The 22,678-nt window shown below is 53.0% G+C and overlaps 12 protein-coding genes across 12 annotated transcripts; 6 read left to right on the forward strand and 6 right to left on the reverse strand.

Moving 5' to 3' along the window:
* Nucleotides 1–1,600: 1,600 nt before the first annotated feature.
* On the forward strand, nt 1,601–3,347 carry LTS14_003659 (uncharacterized protein; the record flags this gene model as incomplete). Its single annotated transcript, XM_064836362.1, has 3 exons — nt 1,601–1,743; nt 1,820–2,205; nt 2,254–3,347. 3 exons carry the CDS (start codon nt 1,601–1,603, stop codon nt 3,345–3,347), a joined length of 1,623 nt encoding a protein of 540 aa, XP_064695753.1.
* A 244-nt stretch (nt 3,348–3,591) lies between these two features.
* On the reverse strand, nt 3,592–4,446 carry LTS14_003660 (uncharacterized protein; the record flags this gene model as incomplete). Its single annotated transcript, XM_064836363.1, has 2 exons — nt 3,592–3,905; nt 3,960–4,446. The coding sequence occupies 2 exons, from the start codon at nt 4,444–4,446 to the stop codon at nt 3,592–3,594; spliced, it is 801 nt and encodes a 266-aa protein (XP_064695754.1).
* Nucleotides 4,447–5,733: 1,287 nt separating this feature from the next.
* On the forward strand, nt 5,734–6,207 carry LTS14_003661 (uncharacterized protein; the record flags this gene model as incomplete). The annotated part of the gene is made up of 1 exon (XM_064836364.1): nt 5,734–6,207. One exon carries the CDS (start codon nt 5,734–5,736, stop codon nt 6,205–6,207), a length of 474 nt encoding a protein of 157 aa, XP_064695755.1.
* A 183-nt stretch (nt 6,208–6,390) lies between these two features.
* LTS14_003662 (uncharacterized protein) lies at nt 6,391–6,695 on the forward strand (the record flags this gene model as incomplete). Its single annotated transcript, XM_064836365.1, has 2 exons — nt 6,391–6,459; nt 6,513–6,695. 2 exons carry the CDS (start codon nt 6,391–6,393, stop codon nt 6,693–6,695), a joined length of 252 nt encoding a protein of 83 aa, XP_064695756.1.
* Nucleotides 6,696–6,892: 197 nt separating this feature from the next.
* LTS14_003663 (uncharacterized protein) lies at nt 6,893–7,297 on the reverse strand (the record flags this gene model as incomplete). Its single annotated transcript, XM_064836366.1, has 1 exon — nt 6,893–7,297. The coding sequence occupies one exon, from the start codon at nt 7,295–7,297 to the stop codon at nt 6,893–6,895; it is 405 nt and encodes a 134-aa protein (XP_064695757.1).
* Nucleotides 7,298–8,785: 1,488 nt separating this feature from the next.
* Nucleotides 8,786–9,898, forward strand: LTS14_003664 (uncharacterized protein; the record flags this gene model as incomplete). The annotated part of the gene is made up of 2 exons (XM_064836367.1): nt 8,786–9,045; nt 9,109–9,898. The coding sequence occupies 2 exons, from the start codon at nt 8,786–8,788 to the stop codon at nt 9,896–9,898; spliced, it is 1,050 nt and encodes a 349-aa protein (XP_064695758.1).
* A 385-nt stretch (nt 9,899–10,283) lies between these two features.
* On the reverse strand, nt 10,284–11,420 carry LTS14_003665 (uncharacterized protein; the record flags this gene model as incomplete). Its single annotated transcript, XM_064836368.1, has 1 exon — nt 10,284–11,420. One exon carries the CDS (start codon nt 11,418–11,420, stop codon nt 10,284–10,286), a length of 1,137 nt encoding a protein of 378 aa, XP_064695759.1.
* A 309-nt stretch (nt 11,421–11,729) lies between these two features.
* JIP5 (WD repeat-containing protein jip5) lies at nt 11,730–13,061 on the reverse strand (the record flags this gene model as incomplete). The annotated part of the gene is made up of 1 exon (XM_064836369.1): nt 11,730–13,061. The coding sequence occupies one exon, from the start codon at nt 13,059–13,061 to the stop codon at nt 11,730–11,732; it is 1,332 nt and encodes a 443-aa protein (XP_064695760.1).
* Nucleotides 13,062–13,560: 499 nt separating this feature from the next.
* LTS14_003667 (uncharacterized protein) lies at nt 13,561–16,260 on the forward strand (the record flags this gene model as incomplete). Its single annotated transcript, XM_064836370.1, has 2 exons — nt 13,561–15,767; nt 15,819–16,260. The coding sequence occupies 2 exons, from the start codon at nt 13,561–13,563 to the stop codon at nt 16,258–16,260; spliced, it is 2,649 nt and encodes an 882-aa protein (XP_064695761.1).
* Nucleotides 16,261–16,369: 109 nt separating this feature from the next.
* LTS14_003668 (uncharacterized protein) lies at nt 16,370–17,275 on the reverse strand (the record flags this gene model as incomplete). Its single annotated transcript, XM_064836371.1, has 2 exons — nt 16,370–16,952; nt 17,010–17,275. The coding sequence occupies 2 exons, from the start codon at nt 17,273–17,275 to the stop codon at nt 16,370–16,372; spliced, it is 849 nt and encodes a 282-aa protein (XP_064695762.1).
* A 1,837-nt stretch (nt 17,276–19,112) lies between these two features.
* Nucleotides 19,113–19,967, reverse strand: YPT52 (GTP-binding protein of the rab/ypt; the record flags this gene model as incomplete). Its single annotated transcript, XM_064836372.1, has 4 exons — nt 19,113–19,478; nt 19,545–19,736; nt 19,798–19,844; nt 19,898–19,967. The coding sequence occupies 4 exons, from the start codon at nt 19,965–19,967 to the stop codon at nt 19,113–19,115; spliced, it is 675 nt and encodes a 224-aa protein (XP_064695763.1).
* Nucleotides 19,968–20,368: 401 nt separating this feature from the next.
* On the forward strand, nt 20,369–22,552 carry SAC1 (Phosphoinositide phosphatase sac1; the record flags this gene model as incomplete). Its single annotated transcript, XM_064836373.1, has 3 exons — nt 20,369–20,573; nt 20,621–22,227; nt 22,394–22,552. 3 exons carry the CDS (start codon nt 20,369–20,371, stop codon nt 22,550–22,552), a joined length of 1,971 nt encoding a protein of 656 aa, XP_064695764.1.
* Between the last annotated feature and the right edge of the window lie 126 nt (nt 22,553–22,678).

A 22,678-nucleotide genomic window follows, 5' to 3' on the forward strand; every position in this document is an offset into this window, starting at 1 on the left:
AAGGTTTCCCGAATACGTTACCAGACCAGCCAAGTCACGTGAATTATGGACACCCGCCAAAACCACATTCGAAAGCTCAATCTTTACGATCTCCCACTAGACTCATAGAACCTTCACCTAGCACGTAGCATACGATGTACCTCGGGCTTTCGCTTCAAAGTTCTACCCGGCTTGCGAATACTCTCGGGTTGTTCGTTGCACTGCCACAGGCACAACATGTCAAGCCGCACTGCCCCTTTCAGATCTGGATTGGACGTCATCGATGCCTTGGGGGTCGACCTCAGCCACTCTTGTGAGGAATTACGAATTCAAGAATAGCGTTGTAGCCATGACGACCTCCTTGAGACTCTTCAAAGCAAGCAAACCGATACCTCTATGATGCATACGCAGCAGCCTTTTGGGTGGACGCACTTCTCTTCATCGTTTGGAGCTGGACGGCCAGGCCACAAGTGACCATTGCTGGGCTCATCTTGTTTATCAAAGGAAGCGATAATGAAAATATGTTCGAGGTACACGCATCCCATGTGATATATGACGAGCGATTGGCATGTGTCTGGAGACTTGATGTAACTAGCACTAGTAGAAGCTACGAACATGTCTTGCGGAATAACCTTGTCTGGCAGCATGAAGACGAGAGTTCCAATACCAGACGCCGATCTTCTCGTATGTCGCAGGGCCGTCCCCAGACTTGTGTGTGTTGGAGGGAGAGCAGGGCACCATACGGTCACTGTACAAGGAGCTGTGTGCAGGCAGGAAGACCGCGCAAATGGCAAGGTAGCAGTGTGTATCTAGCCAGACGTTGCTCCAGAGATCGCACCATTGGCTGTGTTTCTCTTTTCTTGGCCACTTCACAGATGGCAGAGCTGCGATGCAAGAGTGCCAAGCGTGTACAAGCTACCATGTGTTCTAATACCGAGCTGACTCCTTCGATTGCTCGTCGGCTCCAGTCGCGTTCTGTTGACTGAGCCGCTGCTCTGACGGACATGCTAAGATGATATTCATTTCGATGGTAAAGAACGAGGCAGAGGACATTAAGTAGGTGGGTCGTGGGCCGTGGATCTTGTTCATAGCGAAGCAAATCTCACGCTGTATTGCAATGCCTGCCCGTCACATTCACCAAATGAACAAAATCCCGATTTATGACATGATATCCAAGATGCTCTCAAGGAGTTGAGCGATTTGGAAGTCGGCTTTCTGGACCATCTGATCTGCCGAACAATCAAAAATCGTGCAGGGGCCGACATGAGCTTGGTCCACTTTATGGGTCTTCTCCACTTCTCACTCGTCGTCTCCATGGGGTGGGGCTCCACCCATATGGCAGCCACGCGGTACAATACTAGAATCTGTTTGATCTACTGAGGTAGAACCCCGCAGGATGTGCTCAGACTATGCGAGATATGGTCGTTGGCTGATCCCATAGCATCAAGCTGTCCTGGTAAACGCCCAAGTTGAGTGTAGGCCGGCAGTTGGTTGTCTGCAGGCAGAGATCGCCGGATGGCCCAATACACCTGAGTGCTTACAGTTCCTGCATCCCTTCTCTTTCTACCGCCTCTCTGTTCGTTCTCTGACTGCTTGCAAAAACCGAGACTGACAACCGACCATGGCGCCCAAAGCCCATCTGGTGCATAGTCATGCCCACGAATCTGACATTCCTGGAACCGTCGACCTTCGCGCAGCCGAGGGCGACGATACAGCATACGGCCAGGCACTGTTCCCAGTGCCAGCGGAGGATCCCAATGACCCGTGAGCTTCTTCATCATACTGCAGTGTTACCGATTTTACGGTAACATTTTGGCACTAGAGCTAACACCTAAGACAGGTTACAGTGGCCATCTTGGAGGAAGAATATGATATTGGTGGTCTGCTCGCTCTATTCCTTCCTCAGCAACTCGGCACTCCTGGGTCCAGCCGTGTACATCGAGATCTGGGCGGAAAGCTTCAAGATTTCGCCAGTCACCGCTTCTGGTTTGATTAGCTACCCTAACATCTGCTACGGTCTGGGAACATTGATCACCGTACCGATGTATCTCAAGTTCGGCCGACGCCCAGTGATGCTGGCGTCCCTCTTGATATACTTGGTTGGGTTGATTGGCTGTGCTTGTAGCACAAGCTATGGTGGACTGATGGCTTCAAGAATCATTCATACCTTTGCAAGTGGTGTTTGCGAGGCACTTCCTGTGCAGCTCGTAAATGATATCTTCTTCTGTACGCTGTTCCAGCAGTCCTCAATAGAACCATGCTAACATACTCTAGTGCATGAGCGAGGCAACAAGCTCGGCTACTACACAGTCTGTCTATGTGTTGGCTCCACTGGCCCATTATATGCAGGATATATGCTGGCTGGAGGTTACAGCTGGAGACTGTACTTCTATGTCGAAATCGCATTCGCTGGCCTGCTCTTCATTCTAGGAATACTGTTTGTCGAGGAGACAGCGTACAAGCGCAATACGCCCCGTGGACCCGCTTTGCCAAACCCAAATGGCGAAAAGCGTGTGTTCGCGCAGCAAGAGCTTGATAAGAGGTCGGACGAGGTCGAGCACGTCGAGGTCGAGACATTAGTACCTCCTCGACGTACATTCATGCAGACTCTGAAGCCTTGGTCTGCTATCGACCCGGATGAGCAGTTCTTCATGACAGCCATTCGGTCTTTCAGCTACTTCCTGGTACCAGCGGTGCTCTGGGTCGTTACCACTTACGGTATCTACATCGGTTTGGGCGCCCTAGTCTTCAACTACACCTTCCCCACCATAATTGTGGCACCTCCATACAGCTGGAAGGCGGAAAACTCTGGACTAATCGCGCTTGGGAACATCATTGGTTATGGGCTAGCTATTCCGCTCGTATGGACTTCCGATCGACTAGCAGCATACCTCACGAAGCGAAACGGTGGTATTCGTGAAGCTGAAATGCGTCTGGGTGTACTCATTCCAGCTTGCTTCATCGCTCCCGCAGGTCTGATCATCTACGGGTTCACGGCACAAGACCAGCTGCACTGGGTCGGCTACTTTGCCGGCGTAGCCATGTGTGACTGGGGAAGTTACTTCTACTTCACGTTCACCTTGGCTTACGCCGTCGATAGCTACAACGCCAACACATCCGAGATGCTGATCGCCATGTGCGTCGGCAAGCAAATGATCAGCTTTGCTTTTGGGCTGTACTTGCTGGACTGGGTGGTCAAGAGCGGCTACGTGACGATCATCGCGGGTGTTTTCTGTGGTGTGCTGTTCGCGAACAATATCATGCTATTCGTGTTCATGTTCTTTGGTAAAAGGATCCGAAAGTTCTACACTGGAACGTTCCTTGCTCGATGGCATAAGAAGACCGTCAAGCAGGTGATGACCCACTAGACCATGCCAATGTGGCTTGCAAGATTTGTATTAACCATATTGTGGTCGAGAAACATATTTCTGCAAAATGCATACACAATGATCGCCGCCAACCTTGTGCTTTTTCATGCATTGAAAAGAAGACCCGAAACCTGTCAAAGTGCCTCACCAATGCTTTGCTCTGCGCGTATACCGCTCAATATTGCCGCCCTATGCCGGGTGTCTCAAGCACGCCGAGAACAACGCCGAGACATGGTTCTCTCACCTATGCTCGCACCTCCGCTACGGCTACGTTCCAAGCGCGTACTTCATCCCGCACGCCGTCTGTGCCAAGCGCTGCACGAACCATGATTGTCTGCCGTTCCTTCCCGATGTTACGTACACCGTACGTGGCTGGGTCAAAGCGGATCTCATTCACGGCGTGGAAGTTGTGCTTCTCGTACAGTGGCTTCGCCGTGTCTGTGCCTTCAAGGTATACCTCCAACCCGTTCTTGTCCGCTTCAATGAGGATCGTGTTGAGCAGCATCGTTCCTGCTCCTTCGTGCTGATGACATGGCTGCGTTGCGAGCATGCCGATGTCTACCAAATTGTCAGACACGCCCAGTACATTCCTTCCCGCTATGTCTTACTTACAGCAATGCTTGACGAGACCGATGTATTCTCGTCGCCGGATCTCATTCAGAGCAAACCAATTTCTGTTCATGACCGGCTCGTGCTCATGGCCTACATCGGGGGGAGAATATAACTCTTCCTCACTATAAGTCTTAATCTCTGTCTTCGCAAAAGACACAATCTCTCCAGTCTCTGTGTCCGTGACCTTGAGGAAGCGAACCTTGGCAACTGGCGCCAGACCTTGTCGTGCCTTCTTGTTCAGCAGGCGATGAGTAAGAATGTCTTGAATAGCGGCAAAGTACAGCTCTACCGATCGCTCGAAATGTTCAGGCTTCGAATAGTCTCGGTATGACAGCTGCTGGTTGGCGCGCTCGTTCTCGAATGCTTGGAATTCGATGTCGACTAATCGTCGGACATCTTTGAGTTCGGCTTCTTCGATGACGAAGTACGCTGTTCGTTTGCCTCCAGAGGAAGAACTGCTCGGACTACCGGGGTCGAGTAAAGGCATCTTGTGGTGTCTTAGGTGTCAGTCTTAGGTTTGCTGAGGTCGAAGTGAGTTTTGTTTCACACTGCAAGAAATGATTATTGTAGTGGAATCAAAGACGCTAGAAAATCTCGAAGCAGGAACGGAAGGTAACAAGATCAGAAGCAGTAGCGAAGGAGAGTCTGACGTCGATCATTTGGCGCATACTGCTTGTGTTCTGTACGGAAGGGTAATGACATGTGAAGAGAGGAGGCGGCCAAGAAGACAACATCGTTTCCCTCTTGAAGGATTGCTAGGCTGTTGGACACCAAATGAACCCGGGCGAGGGCTTGCATCAAGCCTCTTCGGTGCAGGCCACGAGGTCAGCGTGCAGGTTGAATGCTCTGAACGTGATGTGCAAAGCGACATCCCACGCAGCCACGCTTCTTGAGGCCACGAAAGGCAATGGAGTGGAGTCTGGCTGAACACAAATAGCAGCGACGCAGCTAGCGATGACACACGTTGCCACTGCTTCCAGGTACGTCGCGTGTGGGCGTGGCATGGCCGTCCATCAATTAGACAAGAGAAAACCACAAGGGCAGGAGGACATGTGAGCAGGTCTGCTAAGTCATCGACGCCACGGGGTCATCACCTTCCTTCCTGGGCCAGTGTAAGCGTGTTGAGCGCGCGGGTCGTCCTATACCCTGGTATCTGTGCCGCGAATCCGATCAAAGCGTTCCAAGTTGTTGGATATATGCAGGATCCGGAGGCGGCCACGAGTCGTGGTGAGGTGGTCAATGGCAAGTCAGAGGCCATGTAGCGCAGGAGTCGGAGTCCGGCGAAGGAAGGCTGGCGCCATCTGCAAATCTACGTTCATCTTGGCGTGGGGGCAGGGAAGGGAAGGAGATGGAGTATGAGACACTTCGCCACACCTGCTGACTTCCCTCGTCTTCACCGGAACAGCCAGGCAGGCCAGTCGCGTCGCCGAGGTAGAGCAAACACGAGGTCGTGTGAGCACACGCTTCTCCAAGCATGCAAGCCACTGATTAAACCCGGTCGCTGGAGCGGACACTGGACAGCTATACGAATCTGCTACCCTTTCCGTCCAACTGAGCTGAGAATGCCGCTGCTGCGCGCATCCCCGCACTGACCCCTCATATGGCGTACTGCTTCCAGACATGGAGCTCATAGGACATCAGTAGATGAATACCACAATGACTTCCCTGTCGTCAGCTGCGAATGCTGCAGACTGTACATCAGCAGTGCCATATTAATCGACTCACTGGAACCGCCGTAGGCGCAAGCGAGAGCGACAGGGCAAGCGAATACAGTATGCCACCATCACAGAAGATCCAAGAACAGCTTGACCAGGGAGCCATTCCTAATTATGTCTCCAATGTCTGCCCTCAGGGCACAAAGATCTGGTTGCTGGAGGTAGGATGGCTCGAGGCTGACGAAGGGTTCGTGATCCGTGGTGGTAACACGTCGTTGAAAAGTACTGGGGACAAAGCGTTCGTGAACAAGCGTCGACAGATGCCGATGTACTGTGTCCTTATTGAGCATCCGATTGAGGGCTGTATCTTATGGGAGACAGGATGTGGAAAGGACTACCCAGAGATCTGGGGACCTGTGGTCTCGGACATCTTCAGTCGTGTACGCTACGAACCTCACCATGAGCTTGATGCTGCGATCGAAGCTACTGGCCACAAGCTTGAGGACATCAAAAAGATCATTATTGGCCACTTGCACCTGGATCATGCGGGTGGGCTAGACATGTTCTTGGACCGCAAGGATGTCGAGATCTAGGTTCACGATCTCGAGCTCCGATCTGCGTTCTGGTCGGTGGCAACAGGTGCAGATGTAGGCGTATACTTGAAGCACTATTTGAAGCTCGATCTGAATTGGAAGACATTCGACGAACGAACGCTCGACTTCTGCCAAGGCATCACACTTCACCATCTGCCTGGCCATACTGACGGTCTCATTGGCATGCAAATCAACCTACCGGAAAGTGGAACGTTCTTCTTCATCAGCGATCATTGCCACGTGATCGAGAACGTAAGTACTTGAGATATCACGGTCCGAACTGGCTAGCTGACGTATGGTGATAGTGGCGCGATGGCATTCCTCAAGGCTGGCTAGCTCGCGACCATCCAGCATGGTTTCGCTCTACTCAGCGTCTCAAGCAGCTTGTGAGGCAGACTCGTGGTAGAGTGATCCCTGGGCATGATGAGGAGACATTCCTGGCACTACAGAAAGAGGCGTCTAGTCTGCCGAATAAAGCTTTCTCGTGAGATTGGTGAATCCTTGTAGTGAATACATACTCAAGCTGTACATATGAACAGACGTCAATCGAAGTGCTGGCGCGCTCTAAAAATTCGGGCCTCTTCGTATTCCCTCAACTCTGCATACATTAGACCTGACCAAGTCCAGACGGCATGACCAATCCCATAAGTCGACCCTGCTACGCCACCTCAGATACATCCACACCCTAGTACTCAATCCCAAGCTTCTGGAACATATCATCCAAATCATGGTCATACCACGTGCCCTTGTTCTTGAACAGATGGTTGATGTCAGCGTTAATCCTAATATTCATGACCTCCATGATAGCCCTGAAATCCTGGCTGCTATAGCCGAGAGCCTTGAGTAGACCAAGTGCACTTGAGCGTCTACTGAGTTGAGCGCGCTGCAGCATGGTGTCGACGCGAGATGTGCCGGTCAATTCGTGTCGTTCGAGGAAGCCAGGGATATCTGGGGTGGACATGGCGCCCGGGATGTCGTCGAGGATGTCGCGGGCTACGATGGCGCTGGCGATGGCCGCGGTGTTGTCGGATGCCAGCGGTAAGGCATTCACGACTGCGCCGAGGGCGACTGCGATGGTGAAGAAACGCATTTCCGGCTAGTGATGTCGCGAGCTGATGATGTAAGGAGATCGTCAAAGTCGAATTTGTTTTATGTTGGGTCGCTGAGGGGCAGACAGTATGTTCGCAGTCGAAGGCTGAAGCGATGCTTTGTATGAGAGCAAAGATGCTGCGCTCCTTGAGGTGTATGGTGCAAAGTGACGCGTTGAACATACCGAGAGCCAAGATGCCCAGCAGCTCGGTCTTGGTCTCCGGCGAATCTCATAATGCCTCAAAAGACAAACCCGTACCTTCTTGCTTACCTCTATGATGCCTTCCTTTCGTCGAGTGAATAATCAATGCTTATCAGCTTTCAGAAGGGTCACTCTGCCTTCATTACTGCGCACCCATGGTGTCATGGGCAGGAGCAGGGTCATTCATGGGTCTGAAAAGAAATCTCGAGGCAAAGAGGCAGTGCTTGCCAAGTCTCCAGTAGACTGTCTTAAGAGAGTGATCTCTTACTTTCCGCCGCGGGCGAGCGTTCGCCTGAGTTTGTGTCCAGCTCTCATCAGACTTTACCAGAGCCATGGCACGCCAAGGAGACCAGGTATAAACATTTGTCCATGGTCGGCGGGAGGTACGACGGCGCCGGAATGCCACGCTCCTGTAGACCGTGAGACTCACTCGTACAAAGCTCTTGGCTACAACTGCGCATGTAGTCAAGGTAGGGAGGGACGCTTAGCGTAGAGTATTCATACCGAGAGCCAAAAGGTTGCACAAAATGGAGATTGGCACTGCGTCGTCCAAGCACCGCAAGACGCACTCATCTCGGGCCGGAGCGAACGCTCTCCGCGGAGGACAGTATACGGATGCTTTCATCGATATCAACAACATCACCATTGAGTCAATCATATGGTTCACGCTGACTAAACGGAGCTATTGTATGCTGGCGAGATCGCTGTGCTCAGCAAGTCAGCATGGCCAAGTCTCTCATGAGCTAAGAAAGCCGGAATAAGCTGGGCAAGGGAAAGCAACTCTTGATGAAGAACGATCGAACAAGCATGGCCGAACCGAAGTGAGGCCACGGTACCAGCGAGCGGCCAGCATAGACTGCGATACTCGCCACGCCTTACCAGCATCGGCGTGGTCGTGAGACTCTTCAAGGACATTGGAAGAGCTATTGCAAAGACTGCCTCCTTGATCGAATTGGCCATTCATAACATATGCACACCATGAGCAACGTACACTGACGGCAGCCTATGGTCCACCTAAATAGTGCTCCATGGTTCAAGGCTTGCATACGAGCCGTGTCGTAGCCTTACGGCAGCCTTGCGAGGTGCAGGAAAATCAAGCACCGATGCAGTATGAGGCTTGCAGCACGGCCATAAAAGACGACGACAAGGCTGCGGTATCGACGCCATATATTCCTTCTGCTTGCAGATCAGGCTAAGTACCCCTCCTGTCGAGTCCTTCACGGTGAGATCCTGCTTCTTTCTTGTATCATCTTTTCTCCTCTTTTTTCATGCTTCAATCGACCAATAATGTCTGCCAATATCGCTCTCACGACCACTTTCGCTCCGCCTGCCTCGTGCTTCGACAACCAATATACGTCGTACGGCGGATCGTACTGGGTCAAGGACACAGCTGTCTCGTCCCTGCAATGCTATCCCACTGGATTTAAAAGCTTGTGGCCTAATGGCATACCATTCTCGCCTGGCATTTGTCCGCAGAGCTATACGACAGCAACTCAGTCGCCATATTCAGGACAAGCTGGAGCTACAGCTGGATTATGCTGTCCGACGTATGTGCCAGCTAATGGCAGTGGCTAGCCATCTCAGTCGTGCTAATACAATGCCCATTGTAGAGGTTTCGCCGCCAATGGTCTTGGCTGTCAGTCTACCATTACAGCGTCTACAACACTCTCTGCGCCAGATGGTAACCACGCCGTCGGGTCCGGCGCCGTGCTAGCGCTGCATGGTGTCTACATAGTGTGGCAGTCTGGCAGTAGCGGGCAGGCCGCCTCGACGACAACAATCCTACCAGCGGCCGTCTCACCTACCACCATGACGGTGTCGGCGATTCCAACTGCTCAGAGCACCATATCCGCCCCTCCACAGAGCACAACCACCTCTAATACGCAACCATCAGCTCAGCCCATGACCTCGAGCAGTCCCTCCACCGGAACATCAACCATGCAGCCAGCATCGCAGACAACGTCCACTATTGGGGTTCCGTTGTCGGGAAGTACCAATACAGATACCTCACCATCTACAACTACAGCAAACCCAACCTCCCCGTCATCCTCTGCTGTAGTAAGCCCAGCAAACTTCACTCCAACGCCAACCCCTAACGTATCAGCCCACGATCTCTCAACAGGCGCAAAAGCCGGAATAGCCATCGGCGTCATCGTCGGCGTCCTCGCAATAGCAGCACTAGCCTGGCTCCTCCTATCACGGCGGAGACGAGAGCGAAAACGGCTTCCGGAACCTATGCCATACAAAGGTACCCACAGTGCCGAGATGATGCAAACGGCTGGTCATCAGCGTAATGTTTCCGAACTGTCGTCTGAGGGTGCCGCCTCGAAGACGAATATGGTGCGTCGGCCACCAGGAGCGGATAATGATATGTTTAAACGGTCTGAGCTGCAGGGGTAGTACTAGTGGCATTTGCAGAAGTAATCGTAATGCCTCATTATGGAGTGGTCTCATTCCAGTCCGTGACGTCGCAAAAAGTCGAAAACCACACCATCTAGAACCTTTTTCGAATCATATTGTTCTGTCTCCGACTGAATGACAGCAGAATACTCCCCCTTTCGTTGCGAAGCCAATCTAGTTCGTTGACTATGGCTAGCAGTAAGGGCGTGTGATTGGAGACTTGCTTACACGATCGAATTAGTACATCTACAAGCCATACAACGGCTACGCTAGCGCGATAAAAAGACATCATCAAACATCAAATTTCTTACTCGTACAGATCGATTGCAGCTCAACACAACACACCATCCAGACCGACACCCCTTACCACTGCTCCATCGCGGCCTCAATAAATGTCAACCTCTGGTTGATTCTTCCCAAGACCCCGGGATAGCGATTCCGTTTCTAGGGCTCCTAGGTTGAGGAGTGCGGCGCGGGCTTGTGGGCCCCCTGTCCAGCCTTCTTGTGGGAAAGGTAGCTGCGCTGGTACTGGCGCGAAAATAGGCCGAGGCTGGTTAAATATCCGGCCTTCCTGCGGGACTACAGCCGGGATGCGTGCTGCTGCTGCGGCTGCAAGAAGGCCAGGAAACCCTTGGTGAGGCAGAGGAGCAGGATCGTGGTGAGCATTCTCAGCACCCGGTTGATTCCACCTGGGACACGGCATCCCCTTCTTCCAATGCTCCACCTCCCTCCTCTTGACAGCCATCCCACAAATAAAGCAAAACGCCGCGTTGCAAGACCCCGCCTCGCAGAAGATATGATTACAGCCATCCCTCAACTCGACCGGTGCGCAGCATTCAGGACAAAGTTGATAGTCCTTCCCCTTCACCATCCCCTCAAAAGCGTCCCGGGTCTCCTTGTCCACAGCATCTGTGCAGTGATGCTGGGTAGGTGGCTCGAAGAAGGAGCTGGCGCAGAGACCGCAGGTATTACCTGTGCAAGAGGTGCATGTGACTGTCGCCCGGGCACCGGTCGGAGGAGCGCGGGCGCCTAGAAAGCTGCCACACTCCTGCATCGGACACTCCTCATCGACCGCCATCTCAATCTCCTCCACGGAAAGCGCCTTCCCGAATCCCGAACCAGCCATCGTGCGTCGTAAATTTGCGCAGTAGATGCGTTCCTTGACCGGGGTAGCATACTCCCTCACCTTGAACACCCACTTCACAGTCAAACCCTCTCGCAGAATTCGAGAGAAGAGAGCAGGATCAAGCTTGATGGCGCCCCATTTGACCGGGTAAGCGTGTTCGTGCTGTAAAGCTGCGAGGAATTTCGGTAAGAGGCTTTCCGTGAAGCAGTCGTGGCAGATGGCATCGCCGGGCACGACCTCGATGCCTTGGCTTTGCGGATAGGTGTCGTAGCAGACGGCACAGTCGAACTTGGATTCTTGTGGGCAGCTGGTCGTAGTGGTGGTGGTGGTGGTTGGCATATCGCCGTTTGTGCGTGGGAGCGGAGTAGCGGAGCGTGCACGGTTGGAATTTGCCATATGCGGAAGGAGCAATATGGTCTTGGAAATCCTTGACAATAGTTCCACGATTGTATCCAGCATTTGAATGATGGAGATGTGCGGGTTATGGTGGAGGTGCGAAGTATTTAATCCACAGATCGTGAAGCGTGCGATTGTGTTTCGGCTGCCTGGCGTGGTGACAAAGAAGTGATATTTCGCTGTGCGTCGCGCTGTATTCACCTCCACCTCACGCGTTGGACACTCACTCTCCACGACTGTCTGACTCGCGTCAATGTCTGACGTCTACAAGGATCTAGCTCGTGGTTGAGGGAGGCATAAATACGCATCTCAGTCTAGCCCAGCGAAGCTGAGAGTACTCCCCGCCTCGGGCCCCTTTCCACGCTTCCTCTTCTTCCGCCGCTTCCTAGGCTTCTCCTCTTCTTCACTACTCTCCTCTGCTTTATCGCCTCCCTCCTCATCCTCGTCATCACTATCCACCAACCGCTTCGCGCCAACCTCCACCCCTTCTTCGTCTTCTTCAGCAGCCCCATCGTCATCATAACCTCCGACATGCTCCCTCCAAACCTTCAACACCGGGCCACCTCCACTAATCATCCTCCCATTCGCATCGAACCCCAATCCAACCACGCCCTCCAAATCATCATGCTGCACCTGACTCACGACCTGATTCTGCCCCAGCCTTACAAACCGAATCTTGCCATCGCCCAACCCCACAGCGACTTTCTTCCCAACTCCACCCAGACCCTCGGGTACAGCCACAATAACATCCACCGTCTCCTTCTCCCTCGAGACCGTAATCCGCTCATCCTGATCATCCCACTGTCCCTTCTCCCATAACGTGATCACACCATCCCCACCACCCACCAAAGCCTTCTCGCCCGAACTCCCCGTGCTCTTCTTCGCAGGCAAGCCAGTAACGTAAAGACTACTCATCAAAATCTCCTCCTGATCCTCGCTCTTCACCAGCACACCTCGTCTGAGATCCGTCAGAGCGAGGGTCGTCCCGCCAGTCGTGAGCCACTGCTTACTAAACCCAGACGTCGAAGTAGTCGAAGGCGGTAAATGCGACAAGGAAGAAATATACTCGTCCGTATGCGGATGATGCGTTTGCGCCGGCCGTGATGAAACAAACGCCGTCTTCGCAGCATCACTCAACGGTAAGCTCGGTGCCGGATCCCGCAAATCGAACAAATGCAAAGCACCAGCATCAGTACCCACAAGCAACGTCTGCGGACTCAATGCATGAACTACACTCGGCGCATCCACCTCCACTCCTCCTCGTGAAGCCGGCACAGCAATCTTGCCCGTCACTCTGCCCGTCTCGAGCTCCGCAGCCTTGACTAAGCCATCGCTACCTGCAGAGTAGAGCTGTGCGCCGTCAAGACTGTAGGAGAGACTCCTGCAACTCCCTCTGTGTCTCTTCGTCCGCCACGCAGTATCGATAACACTGGTACCATTACTGCCTCTCCTGCTCAAGATTGAGGATGTGGAGGAGGAGGAAGGTGCAAGAGCGGCACTTTCCTCCTCGTCTACGGGTGGGAGACGGAGGGTTGCGACGTGCCCGCTGCTGAGGCCGATGCTGACGATGGGGGCAGTGGGGTGAACGGTTTGAGCGAAGAGGTCAGCGGTCAAGGGGAGGCTGCAGATGGTGTCGAACATTGCTGCTGCATTGCTGTCTGCTTTACTATAAGACTCTGTGTTTCCCACCGAGCTAATATTTTTTGGTTTGTGTCCGAGCTCCGCTGTCGGCTAGAGCTTCTTTCCTGAAAGAGGAAGGTGTGGGGTGGTGGAGCATGCACCATGTTTGTACTGTACCTGCAGATGAGGTGACGACAGAACGACACTGGAGAAAGTGGTAGTTGTATTACGATGTAGCTGCTCCCTCTTCCACACTGCCATCCCTTGTAAGTGTTCGTACATTTCGATTCTGTGCTTCTCCTCTCTTTCCCGGAACGAACCCCTCCGTAGAACTATGGTACTCAAGCGAGTCAAGCAGAAAGGAATATCATTTGGCTGTAAGCAACAGACGAATACTCCAGACTCCTTGAAGCATTGTACAAACAGGCTTCGTTGACACTTCCCAGACTGTGACACCCGTACTGGTCAACGGATCTACCCTCCAGGGTCCGAACCGCCACTTCCTCCCACAAGCTCAACAATGTCAGACATCCTACCAGATCAACAGCCACCAGACCGCAAACCTGCTTACTACCCAGCGAGTAGCGAAGGCGTAATTGATGCAAGAGTGACATGTATCCCATCTTTGGGCCAAGCGACTCAGATCGCTCGAGCAAATGGCAGTGTACGCTTTACCGTCTTGCTCGAAACGACGAACCCATCAGCCATTGAAGACGAGCTCGAGAGCTCAGATGATGGACCAGCCGTGTGTCTATGGCATGACCACCAGGGTGTTACGACCTGGAGCGAACTACCACTCAAGTCAAGCAAAAATCACCACGACATCCTTCTGCTCAATCGTCCCACCAATAGGCAAATAACAAGATACTGGTTCACTGCCGAATTACCCGGCCAACCACAAAACGGCCAAATCGTAAGCTTCACCATCAAGTTCAAGATGTCAGACGCTCAAGGTTGGAAGTGGGTCAAAGACAGTACTGGCATCGATGACGGCGCGCTGCATTACCACACTGATGTACTACAAAAGGGTGCAAGCCTTCCGCTGCACACTTTCTTCGACAATCCCAGTCCGGATCTCGAAGTCAATATGGAAAGACCAGAGACGGATAACACACTTCTTTACAGTGTCACCTGTCCAGTTGCAGGAGCACAGGATCCAGACTCCGGGTATCAGCACCACAGACTCGGCAAGCCTAGTCATAGCTCCCGCTGGTTCGCTCTCGTGCGTCTCTGGAGTCCGTGGCTGGCGCCGCGTCAGGGTAAGACGGGTGCTGGGAAGTTCGTGCTTGATAAGGAAGGGATGCTGTTGTCCTTCTTGCGAGACGATGGTTCGCATGTCGTGTGCTTGGCTATTAGTGGATTGGAGGATGTAGTCACTACTTTCATCAACGATGGCAATGGTGATGTGATTATCAAGGGCCGGAACGATCGGAAGGAGGTTGGCCAAGCGAGAGTGCTAGTCGCTGTGGCGGACAGCTTCGAGGTGGCTAACGCGGCTGTTTTCTATCATGCGAGAAAGGTAGTGGGGACGTATGGGGTACCTGATGCTGATGCCGAGACGGCACGACTTATGGAGGACAAGGTCAAGCCGCAGTGGTTGGAGGAGTGGTATGACGGTCTGACATACTGCACCTGGAATGGTCTAGGCCAAAACCTTACCGATGAGAAAATCTATCACGCCCTCGACTCGCTATCGAAGGAGAACATCAACATCACAAACCTCATCATCGACGATAACTGGCAGAGTCTAAGCTCAGGGGATAACCAGTTCCGCCGCGGCTGGTCCGACTTCGAAGCAAACAAAGAAGGCTTCCCTAACGGCATGAAAGCCACGACAACAGAGATCCGCAAACGACATCCAAACGTAAACCACATAGCAGTCTGGCACGCCATCCTAGGCTACTGGGGCGGCATAGCACCCGATGGCTCAATCGCGAAGAACTACAAAACCCTGACCGTGAAGAAAGAAGCAGGCGTAGCAGGCGGCTCCTTCACCGTCGTCGCTGCCTCGGACGCTAAACGCATGTACGACGACTTCTACCGCTTCCTATCCGCCAGCGGCATCGACAGCGTCAAAACCGACGCCCAATTCTTCCTCGACCTCCTCCTCCACGCTCCCGACCGCCGAGAAATGATGACAGCCTACCAAGATGCCTGGACAATCGCGCACCTCCGCCACTTCAGCTCGAGAGCAATATCATGCATGTCTCAAACCCCACAGATATTATTCCACTCCCAACTCCCGACCAACAAGCCCAGATTGTTAGTCCGCAACAGCGACGACTTCTTCCCCGAAATCCCGGCCTCCCACCCCTGGCACATCTTCTGCAATGCCCACAACTCCCTCTTCACCCAACATCTGAATGTCCTTCCAGACTGGGATATGTTCCAGACTAATCACTCCTGGGCTGGTTTCCACGCTGCCGCGCGCTGTGTAAGCGGCGGACCGATCTACTTCACCGACGAGCCGGGGAAGCACGATATCAAGTTAATCCGACAAATGACGGCGCAGACGACGAAGGGGAAGTCGGTGATATTGCGACCGTCGGTGGTGGGGAAGGCGGTGGGGGTGTATGATGGGTATGAGAGTGGGTGTTTGCTTAAGGTGGGGACTTATCACGGAGCTGCGGAGACGGGGACGGGGATGTTGGGGGTGTTTAATGTTAGTCAGGAGGTGTTGTCTGAGTTTGTACAGTTGGAGGACTTTATGGGGACGGAGAAGGGACGGTATGTCGTTCATTCTTTCTTGGGTGGGAGTTTGAGTCCGGCGATGGATAGAAGTGGTGTCAAGGCTATGGTGGGTGTTGAGCTGGGGGTTCAGGGCTGGGATGTCCTGTCCGCTCACGCTGTTCGGACTTTCACGATCAAGGGGAAGGAAGTCGATATCGCTCTCCTTGGCCTTCTGGGTAAGATGACAGGCTGCGCAGCCATCACTGGCCAGGAAGTGCATGTTGAGTCAAATCAGCGTCTACGGGTGTGGGTCCAGCTCAAGGCTCTTGGTGTACTCGGTCTGTACATCAGCGAGCTGAAGGGACGGAGTGTAGAGAAGGATTTCATGGTCATGATCTTCGGGAAGCCAGCTCCGGTCGGTTGTGTTAAGGTTAGTGAGGAGGTTGGGGGGGGGAATGTGTTGGCTGTAGATGTTGAGAGGGCGTGGAAGGAGATGGGGCTGGAGGCTGGGTGGAATAATGAGGTTAGTGTTGAGGTGTTTATGTCGTGAGAAGTTTGAGTAAGACGGAGGCAAAAAGTTGATGACGATAAACGAACTTAAATAGTTCCAGGTCGCACTGTAACATTCATGAAACTGACATGTACACGAACACAATCTCTCAATCGTCTGCGGTCGCCGGCAGCCAGTCCCTCCGTTGCCCAGTCTGTTTGTCATCTCCTCGCTTGACAAAGACAAGGTAGTTATAGCCGCCCACGAAGGCTCCTCCCACAATATTTCCAAGGATGACAGGCAAGATGCACTTCCATAAGAAAAGTCCAACACTAAGTCTAGCTCCAAGCATCATCGCCGTAAGTCCAAGATACATGTACTCCACCGTGTGCGGAAACTCCGAGACCGTCGAGATGAAGAACGGCAACCAGAGACCAAGGGCCTTGGAGATGCCATCGCGGTTCTGCGTGCCGAGCATCATGGCAATTGAGACCAGAAAGCCGCAGCCGATGGCTCGTAGGAAGATGACATGCCAGTCCTCGTCGGTGATGCTGCTATCGATCTGCTCGATGATGCTGCTACGCCACGGCTCCTCGGTCACACTTTGAGTGAAGTATGATTGGACGCCGGACCAGAACAAGGCACCGGCGAAGTTGCCACCGAGCGACATGATGATGGTCATGACATACTGCCAGGGTTTGCCTTTGCGGTCGATAGCTGTCATGCAGAACCACATTGGGTAGCCCGTGAATCTACCCACACATCAGTACGTTCTAAAGACTGCATGTACTCTGAAACTTTGGACTTACAGCTCCGCGCCTAGAGCATACACAATAATGAGACCGACTGGAAAGGCAGTCCCCTGCAGCATTAGCGAGAGGCCAGGATTGGCCTTGGAATACCCGGGAATGCCTTTGGAAAGTAGCATGGCGAGCTGGCCTGCAGCTGAAAGTAGTAGGCCGCCGTAGAAGTTCTTCGCGAGCGTCATTTTCAGCGGCTCATGGAGATGGTGTTCGCCGACTTCCAAGGTCTCGTATGCTGCATCCTCGGGTGAGAGGGATCCAGAGGTGGCCATTGACGCTAATATGTTGACAGTCGTCAACTGAAAGATATGACGGGGTGTGATGAGGGGAGTATTCTATAATGTAGCTCGAAATGTTTGTTCTGACTTATACGAGCAGTGTGATGATGTAATAAGGAAGGCACGGAGCGCTAAGCGGAAATAGCGCAAAGCTTAATATTCACGCAAACACGCTCGTAAGTAACATGATCTTCGACTTTCCATGGCATAGCGATTCTGTGTTTCTTCGACACCAAGACCAGGTTCACAGCGCGTGCGTCTGATAACAGTAACGCGGCAAGTCGAAGCAGCGCCCGCGGGTTCTTGAAGGGCGTAACTTGTACCCTTGGCCAACCTGAATAGGCATTATCGTGATCGTTAACCTCTTTAGCTTAATGGCCCCTGAGCTTTAGCGATCGAAATTCATACACACGCGGCACAGGTCACATCACATCGTCAAAGATAGTAACGCAGAGACGACAGGGCGCACGGAGAGAAAAAGAGCCCCAGGCAACGAGCCCCTCAGCAGTCACGACCAGGACCAAGCACTCCTCCCACAAAACGAAGATCAGCACGACCATCTCGCAGCTCAGCCCAGAGGCCTCTTGACTCTAAAAGCCAGACCTCTCACTTTCTCAGGCTTCCCGCGGAGCTGCGGGAATGGGTCTACACATTCGTGGCACAATCGACGCACACGCTCCTGCGGGCAGCATCCGGCGGTAAACTGCTAAACGATTCCCCGTTACTCCGCGTCAGCCGTCAATGCAATGACGAGTATACGAAGGTCCTACGCCGCGAGGCACCAGCAATCATCGCACAAGTAGTCGACTTCGATTTCAGCCATGTGGTAAGCTCCAGCATCTATACAGACGTGCGACTTTAATGCAGAGACTGATTTTGCGTTCTCATAGGTCAAATTTCTCAACAGCCTGACCGAAATTGAATTGAATCCGATCAGAGCAAAACTTCCTGCCGGGGAAGCTCCAGACCGTGTCCTCAGAATTAGAATCTTCGCCACGCCACACTGTCCTCGTAATCCAGAGTCACTTCATCGCTGGCTTCGACGCTGCGCGCATCCGACCAAGAAAGGCCATGATATCGACTTCCAATACCGCGTTTCCATCTGGCACGGGACGAGGAATTGGTTCCACTACCTAGCCGGCCAATGCAACTTCGGGATCCCAGAAGTGTTGCCTGTGAACACAAGGGAGGCAGAAGAAATCTATGCCGGAAGGCAGGGACGGGTCGTACAGGAGCTTTATAAGATCAATATGGCTACAGAATTTGGCTACGTTAGGGAGACTCCGAAGTGGATGGTTTGGAGTAATGGGAGGGTGGTTTGGTTGAAGCCGAGTGAGATGCGCGAGTCGTTCGCCTAGACTGTGCTGGTAGCAACGCATCTGAGCCGGCTAAGAGCTCTTCAATAACTTGAGCAAGCAGGATCTGCTACCAAGCTGCCAGCGCCTGTGAAGGTCATGGACACCACGACACCCGCGGCATCCTGAGCGGGATCCAGTTCCTAACACGCAGGACTAAGTAAAGACTTGCAGGGTGATATAGTCGTGAGAGGGCTACGCAAATGTCTGTCACTTCGAGAAGGCATTAGGAGACTGCGCTGCCTCGCACTAGACCGGAGGTTCGGTGCGTTAGGCGAAGCTCTCGGGTTATGGACGTGATAACATGTGACACTTCGACTGGATATGCTTCACATTCAATAGAATCGGTCATGCAACGCTATAACAACGCCCGAAACTCCATCTCCTAACAAGAAATGCCTTCTCCCTCACATATGGTATCTCCTGTTCCGAAAAGCACATTCACGCATACAGAAGCCCGTCTTGATCCTCTCCACCTAACAATTACACCCTCCGGCCCCGCCCGCCGCACCTGCCTCCTGCCTGTTGCCCAGATCCACACCCGGCCTCGTCGCACCACCCGCCGCACCCCTCATACCCCTCTGACTCGCCTGCTCAATCGGCAACTTCTTCGCAATAGCCGTGAACAACTCCTTTACATTCTCGGCCGTCTTGGCTGAAGTCTCGAAGAATAGAAGCCCGGCTTCACGGGCATAGGCTTCGGCGTCCGCGGTGTGCACGGCCCTTTTATCGGGCTGGTCGGCGACGAGATCGGACTTGTTGCCGGCGAGGGCAATGATGATGTTTTCGTTGGCTTGGCGTTGGAGTTCTTTTACCCAGGATTTGGCTTTGTCTAGGGAGGACTGGGAAGAGATATCATGTTAGCATGACCTCGCCTTGTTCATGGTAGATGGTGGAGTGGGACGTACAGCTTGTGTGATATCATATACAACTACCGCGCAGTTCGCATTTCGGTAATACATAGGCGCCAGGCTCTTGTATCGCTCCTGGCCTGCCGTATCCCATATCTCGAACTTTACTGTTGTTTGTTCGTCGAGGGCTATGGTCTGTGTGAGGAAGGCGGCGCCGATGGTGGATTCTCTGTAGTCATCGAATTGATCCTGGTAGAAGGGGTAAGTATCATACGTGGCTCCAGGTCATGGTCTAGTCGACGTAACATACCTTGACGAATCGAAGGACAAGCGATGACTTTCCGACTGCGGACTCTCCTGGAAGGGATATCAGTATGCCCTACTTATGCTTCAAATACTGTATAGCCTACCTAACAGCACCAGCTTGAATTGCGCAAATCGTGCGCCTCCCGGTCGTCCTGCTTGCGCTCTCGCCGCCATCACTGGTCGTTGTGTTTGTTGGAGTTCCTCCTTGGTCAAGCTTCGCTAGTCGGTCCTCGGAGTCCTTGGATCGGTATAGCCGGTATGGTAGTTTTTCAAGTGGTGTATGATAGTTCTCTTTCCACACCGGGCGCAAGATAATAACTCGCTTGTTCTCAGGCTACAGCTATCAGCAGTCGCGGTGATGAAGGAGCTGCAGCGGACCATCCCGGGCAACGAAGCTTGGCGGGCGGCGTCATCAGATCCTGTGGCTGCCGCTGTCTTGCACGTGCACGAGTATCAACCTCACAACTCAACTTTTGCCAGAGCAACAAGCAGCCTGGACACGATTCCCACCATGCACTGACACATTCACGACGTGACATACCCGATCTATCACTTCCTAGCGTGGGACTCACCCAATGAGTGCAATGCTGCCATTCCGGGACATCAACGTCCATGCCTCCTCAACATATTACGCCTTTTCGTCTCCATCGTCACCAAATGCCCCAACTCTTGTCATTGATCGACCTTCTGGTGACCTGAGGCTCAACGATGGCAACATCACTGGTGGCCATCGAGTCTCAAGCATTTCAGGAATTCTTGGCATTATCAAATTACGCCTAGGTACCACTACCAAGTCTGCTGCTTAACCTATAGCTAATGAGTCGCAGACAGCTATGTCATCACAATCACCAAGTCCCAGGCAGTTGGTCGGATCAAGGGCCATCAAATCTACAAAGTCGTCTCGACCGAATTCATGCCAATGCGAGAGAGACAGCTCACGGATCCGGACGAGCAGACCTACCTCACGTACTTGAAAACTCAGCTGAAGACCAGCCCGCTGTACTTCTCCTACTCCTTCGACCTGACCAACAGCTTTCAGAGACAGGCACAAGGCGATGCGAATCAGCCGCTGTGGCAACGAGCAGACGACCGCTTTTTCTGGAACCGATTCGTGTCTACTTCGCTCATCGACTTCCGGGAAGGCAAGACATCTGGTCGCATCTCTGGTGGTGCTCAGCCGAGTGTGGACGCGTATATTCTGCCGGTCATGTTCGGCATGCTGAGCATCACCAACACTTCGATCAAGGGCAATGCTATGACCTTCACGCTCATCACGAGGAGATCCCGGCATCGAGCAGGCACACGATACATGTCTCGTGGCCTAGACGATCAAGGCCATGTATCTAACTTCAACGAGACTGAGCAGTCTGTCATCCTCAATGACAGCACTTCTAGTGGCATGACCAGCTTTGCGGGCGACCAAGGCTTCACAAATGGTAAGCCTGTTGGCGGTCGTGAGACACAAGTGCTTGCCTATGTGCAGACACGAGGTAGCGTGCCAGTCTTCTGGGCTGAGGTGAACAACATTCGCTACGTCCCGATACTACAAATCAGAGGCGTCGAGTCGGCGCAGGAAGCAACACGCCACCACTTTGACGAACAGATCAGCCTGTATGGTGAGAATTACCTTGTCAACCTTGTCAACCAAAAGGGACGCGAGAAGCGTGTGAAGGAGGCCTACGAAGAAGCAGTGCGACTACTGCAGTCTACATCCGTTGAGGAGAAGGAGTCTGGCCGCAAGACGAACGAGCGCTTCAACGTGATCGAGCCTGGCGACAAGACTAGCTGGTATGACCATCTACACTACGTCTATTTCGACTTTCACAACGAGACCAAGGGGCTGAAGTGGCATCGTGCTCAACTACTCCTCGACCAACTCAAAGACGGCTTGACAACAGGAAGCTACTTCCATGGTATCGACATGCCAGGCGGTGGTATTGACGTGCGCCGAAAGCAGACCGCAGTCGTACGCACGAATTGCATGGATTGCCTCGACCGCACAAATGTGGTCCAATCCATGCTCGGCCGCTGGAGTCTGACCCGCCAACTCATTGACCTCGGACTCCTTCGACCAGGTGAGACAGCATCAGATGACCAAACCTTCGAGCACCTCTTCCGCAACGTTTGGGCGGACAATGCCGATATCGTGTCCCGCTCTTACTCCGGCACTGGCGCACTGAAGACAGACTTCACACGAACAGGAAACCGTACACGAGCTGGCGCACTTCAGGATCTGAACAACAGTATCACTCGCTACGTCTCCAACAACTTCTCCGACGGCCCAAGACAAGACGGCTTCGACCTCTTCCTTGGCACTTACCAACCCGACAGCGCGGCTATAGGCCTCGGGCAGCAATTCGCAGATAGGAGACCGCTGGTTGTGCAGGCCGTGCCGTACGTCCTCGGCGTCTGCGTCTTCTTCGTCGCGATCAGTGTAAGCACCACAAGGCTTCCGGACTCGACGGTCTGGCCGCTGAGAGCGTTCACGTTGTTGTGTATGGGGCTTGCGGGGTGGTCGGGACGGTTCATGTGGAATTTTGGGTCGTTATATGTATCTTTATGCGGCTCTGCTACATCAATGTGTGCTAACGATGTGCTAGGTCAACTGGCCAAAACTCAACACGCCCAATTGGGCCGTCGAGGCGTACGAGGATACTCTCAACAGAGTCCGCAAGGATCCGATTGTTGGCAGTTTTATCGGTGGTAAGAATGCTGCTGGTCTTGGTAATTTGGAGGAGGGCAAGAAGAGGCGGGAGTGAGAGGCTCAGTATGCCTTTCTGCTGCTGGTCTGTAAGAACTCTTCTTCCATACACAATGCCTTAGCTGACAGTCTGCAGTCTTCTCTCGATGTTGCTTTCTTCACAATTTAGAGCACTTTACATATC

This window comes from Recurvomyces mirabilis (genome assembly GCF_035927965.1).
Source record: "Recurvomyces mirabilis strain CCFEE 5264 chromosome Unknown scaffold_8, whole genome shotgun sequence".
Classification (NCBI taxonomy): Eukaryota; Fungi; Ascomycota; class Dothideomycetes; order Mycosphaerellales; family Teratosphaeriaceae; genus Recurvomyces; species Recurvomyces mirabilis.